This window comes from Zophobas morio, unplaced genomic scaffold, assembly GCF_036711695.1.
Source record: "Zophobas morio isolate AGI-343-1 ecotype UQ-CSIRO unplaced genomic scaffold, CSIRO_AGI_Zmor_V1 ptg000005l, whole genome shotgun sequence".
Taxonomy (NCBI): domain Eukaryota; kingdom Metazoa; phylum Arthropoda; class Insecta; order Coleoptera; family Tenebrionidae; genus Zophobas; species Zophobas morio.
The window spans coordinates 5,153,120-5,171,752 of NW_026972110.1; the positions used below are offsets into that span (position 1 = coordinate 5,153,120).

At 33.9% G+C, this 18,633-nt stretch overlaps 2 protein-coding genes across 6 annotated transcripts; one reads left to right on the forward strand and one right to left on the reverse strand.

Annotated features, from left to right (window-relative positions):
* Window positions 1-315: 315 nt before the first annotated feature.
* LOC135122450 (kelch-like protein 40) lies at window positions 316-2,554 on the reverse strand. Of its 3 annotated transcripts, none has more exons than XM_064046637.1 (3): window positions 1,920-2,554; window positions 1,678-1,855; window positions 316-1,622 (listed from the first exon to the last, which is right to left on the reverse strand). In XM_064046637.1, the coding sequence occupies exon 3, from the start codon at window positions 1,620-1,622 to the stop codon at window positions 345-347; it is 1,278 nt and encodes a 425-aa protein (XP_063902707.1). In that variant the 5' UTR covers window positions 1,678-1,855; window positions 1,920-2,554; the 3' UTR covers window positions 316-344. The 3 variants fall into 3 exon arrangements, with proteins under 3 accessions (XP_063902707.1, XP_063902703.1, XP_063902708.1); XM_064046633.1 differs by having other exon boundaries at window positions 1,913-2,554; XM_064046638.1 differs by lacking the exon at window positions 1,920-2,554 and having other exon boundaries at window positions 1,678-1,903.
* A 72-nt stretch (window positions 2,555-2,626) lies between these two features.
* On the forward strand, window positions 2,627-14,658 carry Opa1 (Optic atrophy 1). Of its 3 annotated transcripts, XM_064046607.1 has the most exons (12): window positions 2,627-2,768; window positions 2,841-3,087; window positions 3,137-3,272; window positions 3,321-3,446; window positions 3,519-3,563; window positions 3,622-4,283; window positions 12,249-12,479; window positions 12,532-13,500; window positions 13,555-13,846; window positions 13,897-14,007; window positions 14,350-14,410; window positions 14,467-14,658. In XM_064046607.1, the coding sequence occupies exons 1-12, from the start codon at window positions 2,740-2,742 to the stop codon at window positions 14,528-14,530; spliced, it is 2,973 nt and encodes a 990-aa protein (XP_063902677.1). In that variant the 5' UTR covers window positions 2,627-2,739; the 3' UTR covers window positions 14,531-14,658. The 3 variants fall into 3 exon arrangements, with proteins under 3 accessions (XP_063902677.1, XP_063902681.1, XP_063902690.1); XM_064046611.1 differs by lacking the exon at window positions 3,519-3,563; XM_064046620.1 differs by lacking the exon at window positions 3,519-3,563 and having other exon boundaries at window positions 14,350-14,658.
* The last annotated feature ends 3,975 nt before the right edge of the window (window positions 14,659-18,633 follow it).

The window sequence follows — 18,633 nt, forward strand, 5'->3', positions numbered from 1 at the left end:
ATGAAACAGATGTACATTTGAAAATAATTTTGAAGTGTAACCCGAAACGAATTCTATCACACTGCGTTGAAAAATGGAAACGCGTATTCTTTTGTCAACTGATCCTTACGACACCTCTGGACCTTTGTATAGGCGAAAATGTGTCAGTGTTTTTTTAAGACGATTAGGTGCACACTGTTTTAATCACATGTACATATAGAGTATTCTAGGAAACGATAACAGATGGGCATATCACTGTTTTGACATACTAGCACGCGTTTTCAATGTGAAAAACATAAAAAATACGATGCGGTTATGTAACTAAAAATTCAGGAGTGAACGAAACAATTTATTTAAATTACATTTCACATTTCTACACAGGGATAATAAGAAATACCTCTAATAACAGTACCATCTAACTCATCAAATGAGAAAACTATATTCCTTCGCTGATCAATCAACTTATTGCTCATGTAATTACATAAAACGGAACTTTTTTTAACACCCAAATCATTAAAAACGTCAAAATTCTGGTAATTAATTTTAATTGAATATATTTTATCTGACTCTAAGTAAAAAACATCAGACAGAGGGACGTACACTGATGTTTCATACAATAAAGTCTGATGGAATGTGGTATCAATGATTGTTTCACGATTATTAATTTCTCCTATTTTAATTCGGATGCCGCCGTTATATTCGTTATTTTCGTTACCAACTTGTTTATTTTCTGTTACCACCACTAAGCCATATAATAGACAAGTTCTATTGACTGAAATATTGGAAATTAAAACATCTCGTTCTCTCATCTCAATTCTACTCGCAATTTTATATGTTTGTCTACATTTGCAAAAAATACACCACTGTTTTTTCAAATATTGTCTGTATGGTATGCTGGGGTTTTTAAAACTTTTAATTAAGTAACTACAGTTGAGTATTAAGTTATCTGAATTGGGATTAATAGTAAAATCTACGTCAATTAAAAACTGTAGAATTTCAAATGACCTTAAGAGATTTATCATGTTTTCTGCTGATAGACTAATATTTTTAATATCACATTCTGTAACAGCCCAGTTTAAAACTCCTATTATTAACTCATTATTACTAATATTTAAAGTTTTTTGTTGTAAGATTGTCACAAGGCTTGTCGGTTTCATATGATAATCACATAGGAATATTCCTCTAACGTAGTCAGCAATATCATTCATACAAATCATTTGTAACTTCTTAATCCCATACATTTCGGCATATTCATAATTCAGTATCAAATTGTTAATATTAAAATTCTGTTGGATATAATTAACACAAGCATTGGCAAAATTATCTAGTAAATACTTATGAGCAACATAAAATAATGACCAGGCATGTAATACTGACTTGATTCTCACAGTGTTAGTGTAAATAAATTTGAGCATCTGAGTAAAATCTTCCAAAGAGATGTCTGTAATAATAATTCGATTCGAAGCCAATTTTCCATAGAACATTTTTTCGAAAACAGGACTGCAGCATGTTAGCACAATTTTATGAGCTCCTATTTCTTCGCCACCAATTATAAATGTACAGTCTGTTGATTGATTTAACTGTGATGGTAATGTTGATAGCTCCTGTCTGGAGACGGACACACTCATATCTTCTGGATTCATCTAAAAGCGTTAAAGTATACACACCGACGCATTTAAAACTTAGCAAATTACTCACCTTGGCTGCAGTGACGCTGAAATTACTTAGTAGTTAACAACTTGGTGGTTCTATTTGTACTAAATCAAGTTTAATGTTTACATCCTTGAACCAAGCAAGACCAAAGCCAAGGTCGATTGGAAATCCTCTTGCGATGGATTAGCTCATTTTCATTGTTGTTACAACAAAACCGCGAACCCTGGGGGCATTAATGAACGACTAAAATTACCATCAACATGCAACCCACAGAACATACAAGTCACCTTGGAGTTTGACGATTCAGTATTTTTCTTCGGTCGTCACCTGGAGCTGGTGGGTTCAACCCAGTTTTTTTTTAATCTCCTACTTTAGTTCAGAAATTTCAAGAATTTTTAATGAGCCCGTTGCTTAAGCGTAACGGTTTTTTTATCAGGTGTAAAAAATTTAAACTTGAAGTATCGCTAATTACGTATCCGGTTATAATTATCCATTAGTAGTCTGAAAACATTTTCTGGGGATCACTTTCATAAATTGGACGTTATATGTAATTCCTTAATTAAAACGAATGTTGCCTTTGTCCTGTGGCTTTGTGCAAACCAGACAAGCTGAAAATTAACCTGCGGCAAATTAAATTAATCTTGTTTGACGTTTCATGCCTCGTGAATATTATTTTGAAGATTTGCAACATTAAAATCCCCAGAAAATGAAAACCCTAGTTTTTAGTCTTCGTTTAGTATTAACATCACTGGTATTAATAAAAAAAACTTGCAGTAGCAGTATTAATTGTAATTATATGTATGTACAACACAAATTCGGTGCTAAAACAATATTTAAGAAAAATGTATTATTATTGTCGGCAACTGTCGGTATAGTTAAGCTGTTTTGTGTGTTGCATAATTATTATGTCTAATGCAAATTCTAAATTATAGGTTCTGTGAATTTTAGTATCAATCCCATTACATCGAAATTATGTTCGACCGGCAAGTGCAAAGTGACACTAATGACAGTACTTGGCAGTTTCCAAAAAATTTTATTCATTTCGATTTGATCGGTAATTTTGTTATGTCATATAATGATCTGGTAGAAAGCTAAATAATCGTATAAATGGAGCACTTAATTAAAGGCAAATTTGGGTATGTTTGGTTACGTGACATGCAGTCAGAATAAGGTTATGTAAATTTTTTAAAAATATTTAAATTTTGCAGCCGTATAGTAATAAGTTCTTATTTAAACAATCCTTTAAAATATGGTCAGTCTAAAATAAACCAAAGGAGCTTTAGTAGTATATGGGGAGGCAGAGCTCTTGAAAGGTCGCGACCATTATTTTATACCCACAATAGATACCAGCGAAGGCATTATGGAATGCTCATTGTTAGAGCTTTAAGGGGAGTTCTTAAAATTCGTTACATATTGTTAGGAGGAGCTGTTGCTGGAGGAGGAGCTTTACAAAAAGTTTGTGATGGACACATTTTTAAACATTGTAATATCAACATTTTTACAGAAATTTCAAGATTGGCAAGATGGCATGCCCGACTTAAAATGGCTTGATGATGTACTTCCAGATAACGAAAAGTGGCAGGAATGGCGTGGAAATTTGATTGAATTTAAAGATACCATGAAAGACAAAATTGCCATTGGTAAATGCATGTTTTAATGAAATGTCTAATACATTTTTAAATGTTTAGATCCCCGAATTAAGTCCTTAACTGAATCAAAACTAAATGAGTTTAGATCATGGTTTGACCAGAGATTAGATGATGCAATTGCAGCAGCAGAACAACAGAATGGACAATTACCCCCGGCAATTGATGGTAATCCCCTATAAAGTTTCATATCCGAGTACATTCGCTCTCATTCTTAATAAATTATGTTTGTTTCTTTAGGTGCTTTCTCCAGCCTTTCCGAGTTTGTAGAACGACTGTACTCAGGTATGCTACCCCAGTAGTTTTTCCCACATTTATTACATGTTTGTAATAAAAATTGTAGATACTAAGGAAAAGAATACAGTTTTTGCAAAATCATTCACTGAAACTTTTGAAAGAGATGATAAAGCAAGGAAGGATGCCCAAGCCAGATTAAATAATTTACAAGATGAAATGATACAGACACAGATAAAATACCAAAAGGAATTAGAAAGACTTGAGAAGGAAAATAAAGAATTAAGAAAACAGAACTTGTTACTCAAACAAGGCAAAAAAGCACCAACTAGAAAAATTAAGCATAGTCTAATTGATATGTATAGTGAAGTATTAGATGAGCTTGCTGATTTTGACAGTGGTTACAATACTCAAGATCAACTGCCTCGGGTTGTGGTTGTTGGTGATCAAAGTAGTGGCAAAACATCAGTATTGGAGATGATTGCTCAAGCTAGAATATTTCCCAGAGGAGCAGGAGAAATGATGACAAGAGCACCAGTAAAGGTGACTTTATCTGAAGGACCCTACCACGTTGCCCAGTTTAGAGATTCAACAAGGGAATTTGATTTAACAAAAGAGTCAGATTTAGCGGACTTGCGACGTGAGGTAGAGCTGAGGATGAGAAGTAGTGTTAGAGGAGGAAAAACTGTATCTAGTGAAGTAATTTCAATGACAGTCAAAGGACCTGGTTTACATAGGATGGTTTTAGTGGATTTGCCAGGCATTATTTCAGTGAGTATTAAATTCTAAATGCACTTTTATTATTTTTGTGGTCGTAAGTCATTGTGTTTGATTATAGTACCAAAATAATTGCTTGATAGTGAAAATAATGAACTTCAACCTTCCTTTATACAGTGCATTTATTTTTCTTCTCCTTCTATGGATGTGCCATGTTTACTGAAATGTAAACATACAGATGATTTATGTTCTTATCCACAACATTAGCTCTGGATTGCGCAACTGTTTGGTTAGAATCTTACAGAATTATAAAAATTTTACTCTTAATACATATTACTTTTTTTTTTAATTTTAGATTTTACATAAAAAGTAATAGAGTATTTTTGAATTTATGATAGTTTGCTGACTTACTTTTTAATGTTATTAAGTCCATTTAAGTCTTACAATAACTTTATTTCGGTTTTAAATGCACCATTGTTCCCTGTTTAAAGAAGGCCGCAATTTCTATTAGATTACAAAAATTTGTTTTAAAAACTTGTTTGTCCAAGGCCTCTTCATACTATCTGCAATTCCACCGGTCGGTCGTCTCACCGAGATGATTTTGCATATTATTTGTACTTACCCAGCGTAAACTAAGCAAGTATTGCAATCCGACAAACGACTACTTGCATGTTTTCTCGACGTTTCATGACCTCTAGAGTATACAAAAAAGGTCACCCGTTTCTGTCTGTCTGTTGTCCGTCTGTTTGTCGTCTTTTTATTACTTAATATTTCTAAAAGTAAAGCTGTTTTTTAAATATATAGTACGAAACATTTGAAACGTGAGCCATGGTTTACTGTTAAGAGCGTTCGTTTGGCATTTGAAAGGACCGGGTTTCGATCTCTGACATCTCCAATTTTTACTTCTCGAGCGTAAGCTAAGGAAGTATTACAATCATATCATAGCTCCTAGAATCCGAAAAAGTAAGTAGCCGTTTCCATCTGGCTGTGTATCTGCCTACCTGCTTGTCTGTGACGTTTTAAGGTTCTCGTAAGTATGATAAACTTTTAATCGAAATGTATCTGTTTATCCTACTAAAAAATCAATGACGTCATCTCAAAATTTTGCCAAATAAATCCTATTTAGAATGTGCAGACTATGATGAGTATATACTCGTGCATTTATTTTTAATTTAACAGTGCATTCATATTTTTGAGAATTGCTTATACAGGGTGACTCAAAAGAATTAATGAATCAATAATAATTTTGTTGATTGAATCAGGAATTCCATTAATTGTTCCGAAATTTTGGAAATACATTATTGTTATTATTAGTATTACACTGCACCTATCCAAAATATATACGTGCCCTTGCAAAAATGTTGATCACGTAATCACAAAATTTTGTAACAAAAGACTAATTTGAAGCCAACGCGTAACAAGTTTCTTTACATTTACCTTAACATTACATACATATCTTTATTTTAACTTATAGGGGTTTTCTTAAAAAAAAATAAAATTCGGAAAATCAAATTTTATAGTTTTTCGAAAAAGCTGGATATTTTATTGCACTTGAGGGGCGAGGGAAGTTCTATCAAAATAACCTTGGGCCCTTTTTTTGTATTAAGAAAAATCTCATTTGTTGTTTAATTGTGAAATGATCAATACTTTTTTTGTTCTGTTGTTCTGAGTTTATGGTTTCTTAGAATATGTTTGATCAGTGCAAAATCGAGTTGTTGTGAGCGATACCGTACGTTAACTTACAGGGGTCATCGTAAAATGGATAAACTTTCGTAAAATCAAATATTGTATTTCGAAGAAGCTGAATTTGTTGGACTGTACTTCAGAGGCAAAGGAAGTTCTGTCTAAATAATATTAGACCAATTTTACATAATGAATATACAAGGGTTACTTTTGTAGCAGCATGCATTTTTTTACAAGTTACAGTCGGGACCAGAAATTCTTGGACCTCAATGTGTTTTCACAAAGTGTAAACCACCTTTAAATATTGTAACCTTATTTTTTTAGTTTCGTCATTTTTGACACTGCATGCTACGTGAATAATGTGATAAATTCTTTTAAACGTCAAAGGCAAAGTGAAAATAAGGCATGAAAAAATTGGTCCAAAGTTACTTCGACAGAACTTCCCTCGCCCTTGAAATACAGTCCAAAAAATTCCGCTTCATTGAAAAACTATAAAAAATTTTTGTTTTCTGATAACGTTTATATGATAAAACCAGTGGTGTAAATGACATCTCGAATCCTCTGCGCCCCGAGGGTGCAAATTCCAAGGAGGTGCCGTCCGCAGACATACGGACAATATGAAGTATATTCAAAGCAAATAACCAACGGAAAGAGTGTATTATTACCAGTGCACATGCTTAACTTCGATTGTTTATGTTTATGCACCGAAAGAATGTCATGTAGGAATTTATTTAATTTCAATAATTTTTTTCTTTAAAACAGCAAACTAAAATTATTAATTAAGCCACAATGGAACAAAATATTTTGAATATGATTATTATTTTTTTTATTTGATCATAATTAAATAAAGACGTCGGTATTCTCATATTTAATAGGAAGTGAGGTTCTTAATTTGATCAATAAAATATGGGTCGAAGGCTATAAGTACAGTATAGTATAGTATAGTATAGTCCGACAAATCCAGCTCTTTAAAAAATGATAAAATATGATTTTACGATTTTCGTTTTGTGATATCTTCTGTAAATTATTAAATTAAAAATCAGCAGTTTAAATAACACCCCCGTAGCCACTGCGCTGTACGAACAATGTAAACTATATTTAAAAAGCACATAACTAACGGGATAAAATGTCTCCTTCAACACTAGGAAATAGCAATCTGAAGCTCAAGTGTTTATTTATGTTTATTAGAGATGTACCGACTGTAGGTTTGGCCGACTAACCGACTAGCCGATTGTTCGGCCAGTAAAAACCGATTAGTCGGCCGACTGTTCGGCTTTGCTAAACGGGTTTATAAATGCGACAGACAGTGTGTCTTTTTTTCTATTTCTCTGACTACCTTAAAAATTTGTTTTATTTTAGTAAAAGGAATAACTAAAGTTCCTTTGTTTTCCAAAAAATGTGTTAAATTTGTTTGGATAATTTTAACATTTAATTTTTTTTACTAACTCAGTACAAAAATAAAGAATAACACGATTTAGGGCCAGTTTATACAATATTTTAACTGAGATTAAGTTGATCGCGCATTTAACAAGGCCATTAGCGACGTCTGATTGGCGTAGAGTCGGTCACATGGTACTTTAACGCGGGGTTAAAAATTAAATCGCAATTAAATATTTAATTGAGGTTCTACAAACCTGGTTTAATTGTTTTATATACTATTTTAATTTTAATAAAAAAAAAGCCGACTGACCGGCTGTTTAGCCGACCAGTCGCCGACTGCAGCCGACGATGAAAAACGGCCGAATAGTCGGCTTATCCGACCGATCGGCCACTAGTCGGTACATCCCTAATGTTTATGCATCGAAAGTATGTCATGTAGAAATTATTTAGTTTGATTTGAATGAATTTGTCTTCTCAAAACAGAGGATTAAAGTTATTAATTAAACCACAATCGAACAAACTGTTCTGAATATTATAATTCTTATTTTATCATTGTTATATGAAGACGTGCGTACTCTTTATATTTCCAAGAAAATGGGGTGACTCGTTCTTAATTTGACCAATAAAAAATATTTGATGACGTCATCAACATGAATAATATTAGTTACAGCACAGAAGAAAAGTAGTCACGGCGTATTGCCAGTGCAAGAAAAAAAAACGAAAGGGCCAAGTTCGTATCCATAACCACAGGTCGCCGTTCTCCGCGATAAAGCTACTGCGCCACGGAGACATATCCCTTGTTGGTAGTATAATGTTAATTATTTTAAAATACGATTCATTGAAATGACGTCATCAAATTGTTGGTGGGGATGATTAGCCAAATTTTGGTTAGCATTTAACCATCTACATGATATTTCTAATATACATACATACAAAATTTGACAACAGTCGGTCCAGCAGTTTCGGAGATTACGTGTTTAATAAAAATGGATACAGACACCATATAGACAGACAGACGAAACCCGGAGACTACTTTTTTCGCCTGTCGGGGTCATGAAACGTCGAGAAAACATAAAAGTGGACATTCGCCCGATGGACTCGGTTACTATACTTCCTTAGCTTACGCTCGGGAAGTAAAAATGACGTCCAAGATTTTCTAGCCGCGACTGTATGTTTTCTTTATTGTTTTTGAAATAAAGCATACTACAATTGTTTAAATCCATATATTTATATTAATATACTTAAAGCATTGCACTATACTGTCCCTCAGTTGTTAACACGGGACTGACTAGCTTTGGTAACAAATTTATTTTTTAAAATACAAGTCATCACTCTTGGGCGAAATAGGTAAAATGACCGATCGGCGGAATTGTTGATAGTGTGTAAGAAACGTAAACGCTGACATAATTTTGTTTGTTAAAAAGTTAATTACATAACAGACAAAGACAATCAAGGTACGGTATTACTGTCCTGTTTGGAGTTTGACGACCACCAAGCTTCAATCCAGGTTTTGTAATTATAATAGTTTAACGAATTATTAATATTGAGGGTAATAGATACGTGATAACCCTTATGGAACCAATATTCGAGATCCTCCTTCGTTAGTTTTCGACTTTTAAGTCTTTTCCCATCATCATAAAGCTTTTCACTACCCCCTCAAGTCCAACATCAATGCGGGTGACACCGGAGGACGGCATACGTTCGATGAACCTTGGAACCCGCTCCGAGGTCCAGGCTTTGTCTGCCGAGGAGACACCTCGAGCAAGTAGGTACTGGTAAACATTCGCCATTGCTCCTTTGCGGTGCGAGCTGATGAGGCGCCGAGGCTAACGGGTTTCCCCGCTAGGTAATCGCGCCCCTCACAGACACAAGCTTTTAAGAACTCTTTTGGTTCGCTACCCAGTCTGTACTATTATAGTAGGTGAAGTTGGCCAGCTTGTTAATTGCGGAATAAATTGGGTTTTGCAAACCTTTTGAAGTATGTTAAAAAAGTGATGGGATGCCAACACAATTGCTGAATTAACTCGCTGTAAATATCACACTACTCGAATAGCTCCCCGACCCGTTGGTAGAGCTTCACCAGATCACAAGTGCTCCGCATGTGGGCAGACGTTTTTACATTTCCATGTATCAGTTTAGTGCGGAGCTAATCCGCACTAGTATGGCAGGTACTAGTTGACCTGGACCATTGCATCATTTGGAGATTTAATAAACCTCGCGGTTCGTATCCTGCACGCGGCGGATTAGGTGACTTCTAAGACAGGCTACATGTTCTCATCACGTTAGAGGACCGGAACTTAATGCTGCACCTGGTCTTGGGAATCCGTGTTACACCACACTTGATCTCGGGCCCGTTATGAGGGTCCGGTGGAAAGTGAGGTGGTAAGCCCCTTTCCGCATTCCCCGATCCGTCCGCGCAGGCATCTGGCTTCTTGGTACTTCTTAAAGCCCCAGATCTTACTAGCCAGATACCAATATGGTGCAAGTACCTGGTACCAGATTTTACCAGCCTTTTACAAGGAACTGAAGGCTTTGGTTGATCTCCGCCAAAGCTCAAGAGAAGCTATACGTTAGCGCTACATTGACACCACAGAATTCCGGTGACTGACTGAATAGGACCATGCTGCAAGACTGTAGTATTAGTATACGCAGATAAAAGTTATTTTGATTTTTGAACATTTATCTTCAAGAATCTTCTTTGATCACTCGGCGCACGATGACACTAAACGTTTATTGCCCCACAACACCGAAAACACAAAAGTCATTCTCAACGCGTGGCCAATTTTTTTGTATGATATTATTTTGTAGTAACATATTAGGAGTACTGTAACTGTATTCGAGATACACCCACATAAATTTTTATGGGACCAATCACTCAAAAATCGGTGCTCCTGAAACCGTAACCATAAATTATGAAAAGGGCTTGACAGGTCATTTTATACAGAGCCGTATTTGGGTTGAGTTGAAAGTTTTACCTGCTTTCGGTAATGTTATGGATATAATATTAGAAAATATAATAATCGTCCAGAAAGTTCTCCCGCTGTAGTAAATCTCATTAGACAACAATCAGAACTCATATCTTCTGAAAAATGGCAGAATTGTATTCGGCATGTTATAAAAGTTGAATCAACATTTGTAAATACACGGCCTAACGAAATTATAATTTCAATAAATAACGACTCATCTGAGTCTGAAAGTGACGTATAATCTTATAAATATTATTTAACTAATACAATTTGTCTATTATTTCACCTTATTTTTTTAACAGAGTACGGCCCTGAAAAATTCTGCCGGAACGTGCCGATATCTGGTCGCATAGGGTGTTAAAAGCAATAAATTACTGTTGCCATTGTGCAGGGGTTTCACTCATTATCTGCCATAAAGTTTTATGTGTGTGTATCTCGAATGAAATTTGTATATATCGCACTGTGAGAGCAATACGTAAGTCAAAATTTGCCGAATTCTTAAATTTATCATTAATGCATAAAAAAGTTAATGTAGTTTTAGTATATGCAAGTATAAACGGTTTTTAATACTTGCGTAATGCTCAAATTCATTAAAATGTTTGTATTGCATTTCCGAACATTACGCGTGCACTTAATGCGAGACTGCCGTATCTCAAAACTAAGTGAAATGCACGTAAGCTATGAAACTATGAGATTTCAGACGATGTTGATAATCTGTTACTCCTACTAATTTAGGTACAAATTGAACACAATAAATGCACAATGTCTTCTGATATAGTTAAGAATTGACCGAAAACATGGAAATCAATTTTTCTTTGAATAGGAAAGGTAGGAAAGTTAATTAGAGCGAAATAAAAAATTTAAAATTTGTCAAAAATTCCGATGGAATTTTGTAACTTCGTATAGAAAGGAAGTATATCAGGAAATAATAGTCAATAAATGCCCGAACATTACGACAACGGCGATATCAGACTTAAATGAAAATGATTAAATAATATTTATGAAGGTCCTTTAGCAATACGCAAAAAAATACGATGGACTGAATCTATTAGGAAAAAAAGAAGCGAATTAAACAAAATTATAACACATTTTATAACAATTTAGCCATAGTACACTAACCGGCAAAAAAAACCAGCCACCATGAAAAATTTCGCAAAACGAAGCTTTAAAAATTATTAATTTAACTAGTGATCGTTATTTTATTAAAGAACCATTCACTATTGATATATAAGATATAAATTAGCAAAAAAAGAAGCCAATTAAACGCAGAATTAAATTTAATTTAACAAAATAACAGAAACAGAGCGACACTTTGAAAGACGTCTGTAAGAGTTAATAGAATTATTTTCGCGTGAAAACGTTAATTAATTGCCAAACTTATAATCAAATGATGAAAAACACTATTTACAACAACAGCCTCCTTTATTGTTTTTTTAAGAAAATATCGTACTTGGTCTGTTTCTGTTATTTTGTTAAATTAAATTTAATTCTGCGTTTAATTGTCTTCTTTTTTGTGCTAATTTGTACATCATGTGTCAATAGTAAATGATTCTTTAATAAAATAACGATCACTAGTTAAATTAAGTTTTAAAGTGGTTTTGCGAAATTTTTGAGGGTGGCCGGTTTTTTTGCCGGTCAAAATTCAAAATTTCTTGTTTTCTATAACGAGTAGAAGGGTCTACTCTAAAGGAATAAAAACACGATTAATAATAGATTGACAATACGACTATAATCTATTTCGAAGCCTTTGGTATTTAAGATACAAATAATATATAAAAGCTTGGGAATTTTAAATCATCATTACTCACAACGCGCAGGTTTTGAGTTACGTGAGTATTGCTCTCACAGTGTGATATATATATATCTATGTAGACAAAACTAAACTGAATTGAGGTGTGTTGTTTTCGGTGTTGTGGGATAATAAACGGTATGTAATTTACCTTAATTTCTGTTCTTGCACTTAAAAATAGAAACATATTAAACATTTCAGACTGTTACAACAGACATGGCGTCCGATACTCGCGAATGCATAAAACAGATGACTCAAACTTACATGAATAACCCAAACGCTATTATTCTATGCATTCAAGATGGCTCAGTAGACGCAGAAAGGAGTAACGTAACTGACTTAGTAGCACAATGTGATCCAAACGGTAAAAGAACAATTTTCGTTTTAACTAAAGTTGATTTAGCCGAGGAAAATTTAGCCGATCCAAATCGAGTAAGTCATAAGGCTCAACTTGACATGTCTTTTTTTTTAATTATTTTAATAGATTCGCAAAATACTTTCCGGTAAATTGTTCCCAATGAAAGCGATAGGCTATTTCGCTGTAGTTACAGGAAAAGGTCGGAAAGACGATTCGATTCAAACAATAAAAGATTACGAGGAATATTTTTTCAAGAATTCAAAGCTGTTCAAAGATGGCGTCATACGTTCCACACAAGTTACTACTCGCAATTTGAGTCTAGCAGTTGCTGACTGTTTCTGGAAAATGGTGCGCGAAACGGTTGAACAGCAAGCCGATGCCTTTAAAGCTAGACGGTTCAATTTGGAAACCGAGTGGAAGAATAATTTTCCGCGAATACGAGAACAAGACAGGGATGAATTGTTTGAAAGAGCCCGTGCGGAAATTCTCGATGAGGTTGTAAATTTGTCCCAGGTTAGCCCCAAGCAATGGGAAGATTGTTTGATGAGTAAAATCTGGGACAAAGTTTCGAGCCATGTGTTTGAAAACATATATTTGCCAGCGGCTCAGACCGGTAGCTTCGAGACTTTTAATACATCGGTTGACATAAAACTAAGGCATTGGGCGGAGCAAGCGCTGCCATCTCAGGCGGTAGAGTCAGGTTGGGAAACTCTGCAAGAAGAGTTTCAGAAGTTCATGAGTAAAGCTAATCAAGCCCCTGATCATGATGATGTTTTTGATCTTCTCAAAGCGGCAGTAGTTAGTGAAGCTATGCAAAGACATTCGTGGGAAGACAAAGCGTCGGAAATGCTGAGGGTTATTCAGCTGAATGCTTTGGAAGATCGCACTGTAAGTGACAAAAGGGATTGGGACGCGGCTGTGAAGTTCCTGGAAACAAGTGTGAAAAATAAACTCAAACAAACAGAAGACATGTTGAAAGATATGTTAGGTCCTTCTGTGAAGGAAAGATGGATGTATTGGAAGTACCAAAGCGAAGAACAAGCGAAGCGATGTGCCATAAAATCTGAGTTGGATAAGATTCTATATACAAACGAAGTAACATTTATTTTTTCTTTACTAAATTCTTTGTACTGATGTGATTATTTTTAGAAACATCCACCCTTGTTAACTTATGATGAACTGACAACCATTAGGAATAATTTGTTACAACGTAGTAGCATAGAAGTTGATAATGAGTTCATACGTGAAGTTTGGTTCCCTGTGTACAGACGCCATTTTCTTAAACAGTCTTTAACTAAGGCGTATGATTGTCGGAAATCTTTTTATTTGTATCATCAACAAGCTGATGTTGAATGTTCAGATATAATACTATTCCATAGGATTCAACAAATGATGAAAGTCACTTCAAACGCTCTTAGGCAACAAATAATTAACCGGGAAGGTTTGTAAGGTATTATTTTAGAAGTTTAAAATATCGATAATTCTTTGTAGCGCGAAGACTAGATAAAGAAATTAAGGACGTACTAGAAGATTATAGTCAAGATATAGACAAAAAGGAAACACTACTTACTGGCAGAAGAGTTACATTAGCTGAAGAATTGAGTAAGTATAAATATATAATGTACTTTACAGTATTTTGTTTCATATTAATTTAATTGAGCTTTGCAACAAGTGATTACGAGATCGTGAGATTATTTTAATTTTTTAGGTTAAATTTTAATTGAGTCGTAATGGTCGTAATAAGCGTGCATTATTAACTACTTAGTTAGAATAGTTAAAATAACATTTAAATTAAAAATTGTCTAACCTTATCATCTAAACAACGTTTATCCCAAATCAAACTGTCACTATTTATGTTGAAAAGAAATAGGTAGATGTATTTTTTGAAACGACATTATTTCAACGATCTGTTTTTTTTTTGTCCTAACATATATTTCGTTACAGAACGAGTTCGCCAGATTCAGGAGAAACTAGAAGAATTTATTCAAGCTTTGAGTAAAGAAAAGTAACTTTTCTAAATTGTTATATAAGCCTTTACACATTATTGGATTTTTTTGGTAGGTACAAAACTAAAACAAAGTTTACTTTTGGTATTTTGGATACTACAGAATCGTTGTCATTGTGAGGAATCAAATTCGTCTTTACTATTAAGCTATTAAAAGAAGTTCTGTTTGATTCCTATTTATTTATTATTTACAATAATTTTATAAAAGTCAACAATATTGTTATTTTGATTAAAGTGTTTCACACAGATTTGGAGTTATTATTTGACAATTGGCTTTAAAATCCTGATTTACGGATACAAAATATTATAAAAATCCTATCTTGTCACATTATCGACATTAGATTTTATTGGGCAGATAAATAATATTTCATAAAAATATGTTTTCAAGGGGTAAAAAAAGTATACGCTTTTGTGTTAGTAATGATTAAAAAAGCTATTAAATGTCTTCTGATTGGTGATGTACGTATCTTGATGCTTACGTAACGTAATAACAGCTTATTGTTAGTTGCTTTGAAATTATAAAGTGAATTACTGATAGTGATACTGAATTCATGATCCTTAATGCATGAACAACTACACGTTTAAGCATCATTTTTAAGTATTTATCTTAACATATGTATAATAATACACAAGTCAGGATAAACATAAACGTATAGAACATTATACAGATTATTTCTTCTCAAATTAATAATAAACATACTTTCTGCTCAATAAAAATACAAAAAAAAATCACGTGATTGAGAATCTCGAGAAAAAAAAATTGTTTAACAGTGTAACAAACTGAATCACAACATTTCCGAATTCATAAGTTTTTATCGAACAGTTCACTTTTGATGCTACCTTTTTGTGCACTTTAAGGTGCTACGTTGGGGGCACATGGAAACTGCAGCGGAACTATTCCGATAATTTTCCCTAACCCGTGTCGTAAATTTTTATAAAGTGTAAACAGCAGCAAATAATTAAATCAGGTACCGGTCCTAAGCAGGGTCACCCATTTACCTGTAATGACTGGGGAATTTCTCGAAGCTCATTTCTCCTTCGTCAAATCTGGGTCTGTGATAGTTCTTCTGCAAAATAACGGCATTTACTAAATTAAGAATGATATTCCAGTAATCCCCAATATTATCTTGTTACGAATATCTTGGAAACAGAATATTTATTGCTTGGAAAATACCGATAAATAACACTTTTGAAAAAAATCTCCAAAATATTGTGAAAAACTCTGCCAAGTATAATTAATCAGACAACTTTAAACGCAATGAGTCTGTAGTATCTGGTTACAGGTACTACTTGCACATCACTGCAATTTATTTTCGGGATTAAAATATTCTGTCCGTCCGCTGTAATTTACATTCGCCGCTACGTTGGTACTGCACTTCAATGAAAACAAAAATTTTAACAAATCGATATGCGCAAAACTGATTGATTATATGTTATGAGAACAATCATTTTGATCGTTACAGAAGCATGTAAAACACACATAAAAATTGATCTAAAGCTGTTTAAACATAGTAACTACTCCTGCCACAATCTCTTGAACAAATTCAGTTTTTTAAAGACATTCTAAAATGTATTCTTTGTTCTGATAATTTTGGCAATTTAAAATAAAAATGGGCTGGATTATTAAACTACAGGTAAAGGAGTTATGTGATGACGCCATGAACTCGTTAACAGGCAGGGCCGGCTCTAAGGGATCAGGCGCCCCGATGCAACTTACTGTTCAACGCCCTATAAAAATTGTTTGTAAACAAAACAAACAAAATTTTGTAATCACATATTTTTGTAGAGAGATACTTTTAATTAACAAACATATATAAAATAATATGAATCAGTCTTAATACATATATAAAAGTGTTTGTGCCGACAAGGAGTTTTATGGTACAAACAAACGTGACAAATGTTAGAAAAAGATCTGGTTTTGGTCATACCGCTGTCTCAAATTGTTACCCAGATAATGACAATCATAAAACTAGTATTTTTTGTCGGTGTTGATCTAAAGGTCCAATCATCCAACCCAAAGGGGCACTCTTTTTCTATTATTACAGTCAGAAAGTGCCAGGAATTGACTTCTTATGACCTATTTTGGTGAATCACTCCCCATAGTGTAATGTTAAAATGTAGCTTTTTCTGAAAAGTTTTCGATGGGCGCCTTGGTCTGTTCCTGTTATAATATCTTGTGCGTAGTGATTCAATGCAAATCTAATACTCCTATTAATTTATTTCTATGAAGTTAACACAAAAGCATAGGCGCCGCCTACCGCCCGGCGCCCCTTGTCATGGGCGCCCCGATGCGGTGCATCTTTCGCTTACCGTGTTAAGCCGGCCCTGTTAACAGGGATAAATCCAGCACGTTGCATTAAGTTAATACCTACTAAATTACATGTATGATTTCACAACAATCTATCTAGAAGTTTCCGAAAAAAACTGTTTAATAAAATCGCCAATACACAGATGGAATTTTTTCATGATCTAGGTATGTACAAGCCATGGAACGTCGAGAAAGATGGATGGAATTAGCTATTCATCAAATGGACCGGACCCTATTACAATACCTCTTAGCTTACGATCGGGTAGTAAAAATTATCACGTCTTTAATTTTAGAAAATATCGACGTAATTTTTTCTTCTTCATTTTGTAAGTAGCTCAACTCTGTTTCAAAAATTTCTTGCAATAATTGTCCCAGAAATAAGAATATCGGTGTTAAATTTTCATAATACATAATATCTATTAACATACCAAAACAGTTAGAGGTAAGTTGAGAACAAAATGTTATTTGACTGTCTGATAATCTAGTGTTCAAATACATATTAAAATTTGCAAAAAATAACAAATCGACATAGTATTTACATAGAATGTTCAGTGTATCTACAGGTAAGATACCTATATATAAATAATAAACGTAGATAAAAATGAATAAGTTAATTTATTATAATACATGTCAATATACAATACTTATAGTTACCTTTTCAGCTCTAATTTTAAGAATACAACCCATATAAAGTCTTGTTTACGTTGCATGACATAGCATGTCGATGATTAAACTACACTGATAAATGGAATTGTAACATTAATTTATACTGACGGTGAAGAGTCGACAAACAATTTGTAACATGAATGCAATTTAATTTGATTTTTTTTTATTCAGCAATAACTGATGGAATTGGTATTTTTGGTTGCCATCTCAGAAGGTGCACTTGAGTCAATTGTAGCTAATTATTTAGCTACAATTGCGCGTGTATACTCGTTTCGTTTAGGATACAACTCATAAAATTATATAGACCCCATGTTACAAGAGGCTGACCCTAGATTAACAACCAGAGACAATGTAACTGCATCTGTTAACAATAGGATTTACGGCATCTCCACCCCACCGTCAGGACCTCAATATTATCATAAAATTTTAAGTGTTATATCCTAAACGAAATAAGTACCAATATAACTTGTCCACAATTTTCTCTAATTTTGGTGAAAATTTTATCATGTATGTCAATTATTGATGGAAATGTCGGAATGCGGTTTTTCCCAACAATGTTTTTAGCTTACAAAATTCTATAAATCCGTGGTACAAAATTTCAGCAAAATTAAAAAAAGATTATGATAAACCGTTTAAAAAAAAACTACTCTTGGATTATATTGAGAAAATTGTAGACAGGCTTTACTTAAAATTTCATAACAAAATCCCATAGCCAAACGCAGCGACTCTTCTTAAAAAGGCTAAACTAACATGTGGGTTGACTTTTCCGTTGACTTTGAAAAAAAAAGTTTTATCCTTTTTGTGAAAATGGAGAGTGTGAAAAAGCATTATAATGACCAGGCTTTGGCATCACAGAAGTGGGCGTCATTTCCTCTCATTGGCGACCATCAGCGAACTACTGCCAGTGCAATTGCAGTTGTGGTCACGCTTTCTGTTACAACCTCGAGCATTCGTAGTAATAGTTACTACTTTTTCCAGGTTTTACTCAGTTATTTGAGTTCTCCTAGATATTAAAGTACTTTATTGGGGCAGTTTATACAGTATGTTAACTGAGATTAGGTTAATCACATATTTAACGAGATGTTTAGCGACATCTGATTGGCGTAGAGTTGGTCACGTGGTATTTTAACGTCATGTTAAAAATATGTATAAGCTTTTATAGCGAAAAGTGAGAAGAGATATTCACGGATCTGATGATCTAACGGTTAGGACGCACGCCCGGCACGTGGAAGACGTCGTGACATTTTTT

Excerpts from the sequence above, each read along its gene's own strand:
- LOC135122450 (XM_064046637.1), bottom strand. The coding sequence starts at position 1,622 with ATGAATCCAGAAGATATGAGTGTGTCCGTCTCCAGACAGGAGCTATCA.
- Opa1 (XM_064046607.1), top strand. The coding sequence starts at position 2,740 with ATGGAGCACTTAATTAAAGGCAAATTTGG. Across the intron at positions 2,769-2,840 it reads TTAATTAAAGGCAAATTTGG|CCGTATAGTAATAAGTTCTT; the intron begins GTATGTTTGGTT and ends TAAATTTTGCAG. Across the intron at positions 4,284-12,248 it reads ATTTGCCAGGCATTATTTCA|ACTGTTACAACAGACATGGC; the intron begins GTGAGTATTAAA and ends TAAACATTTCAG.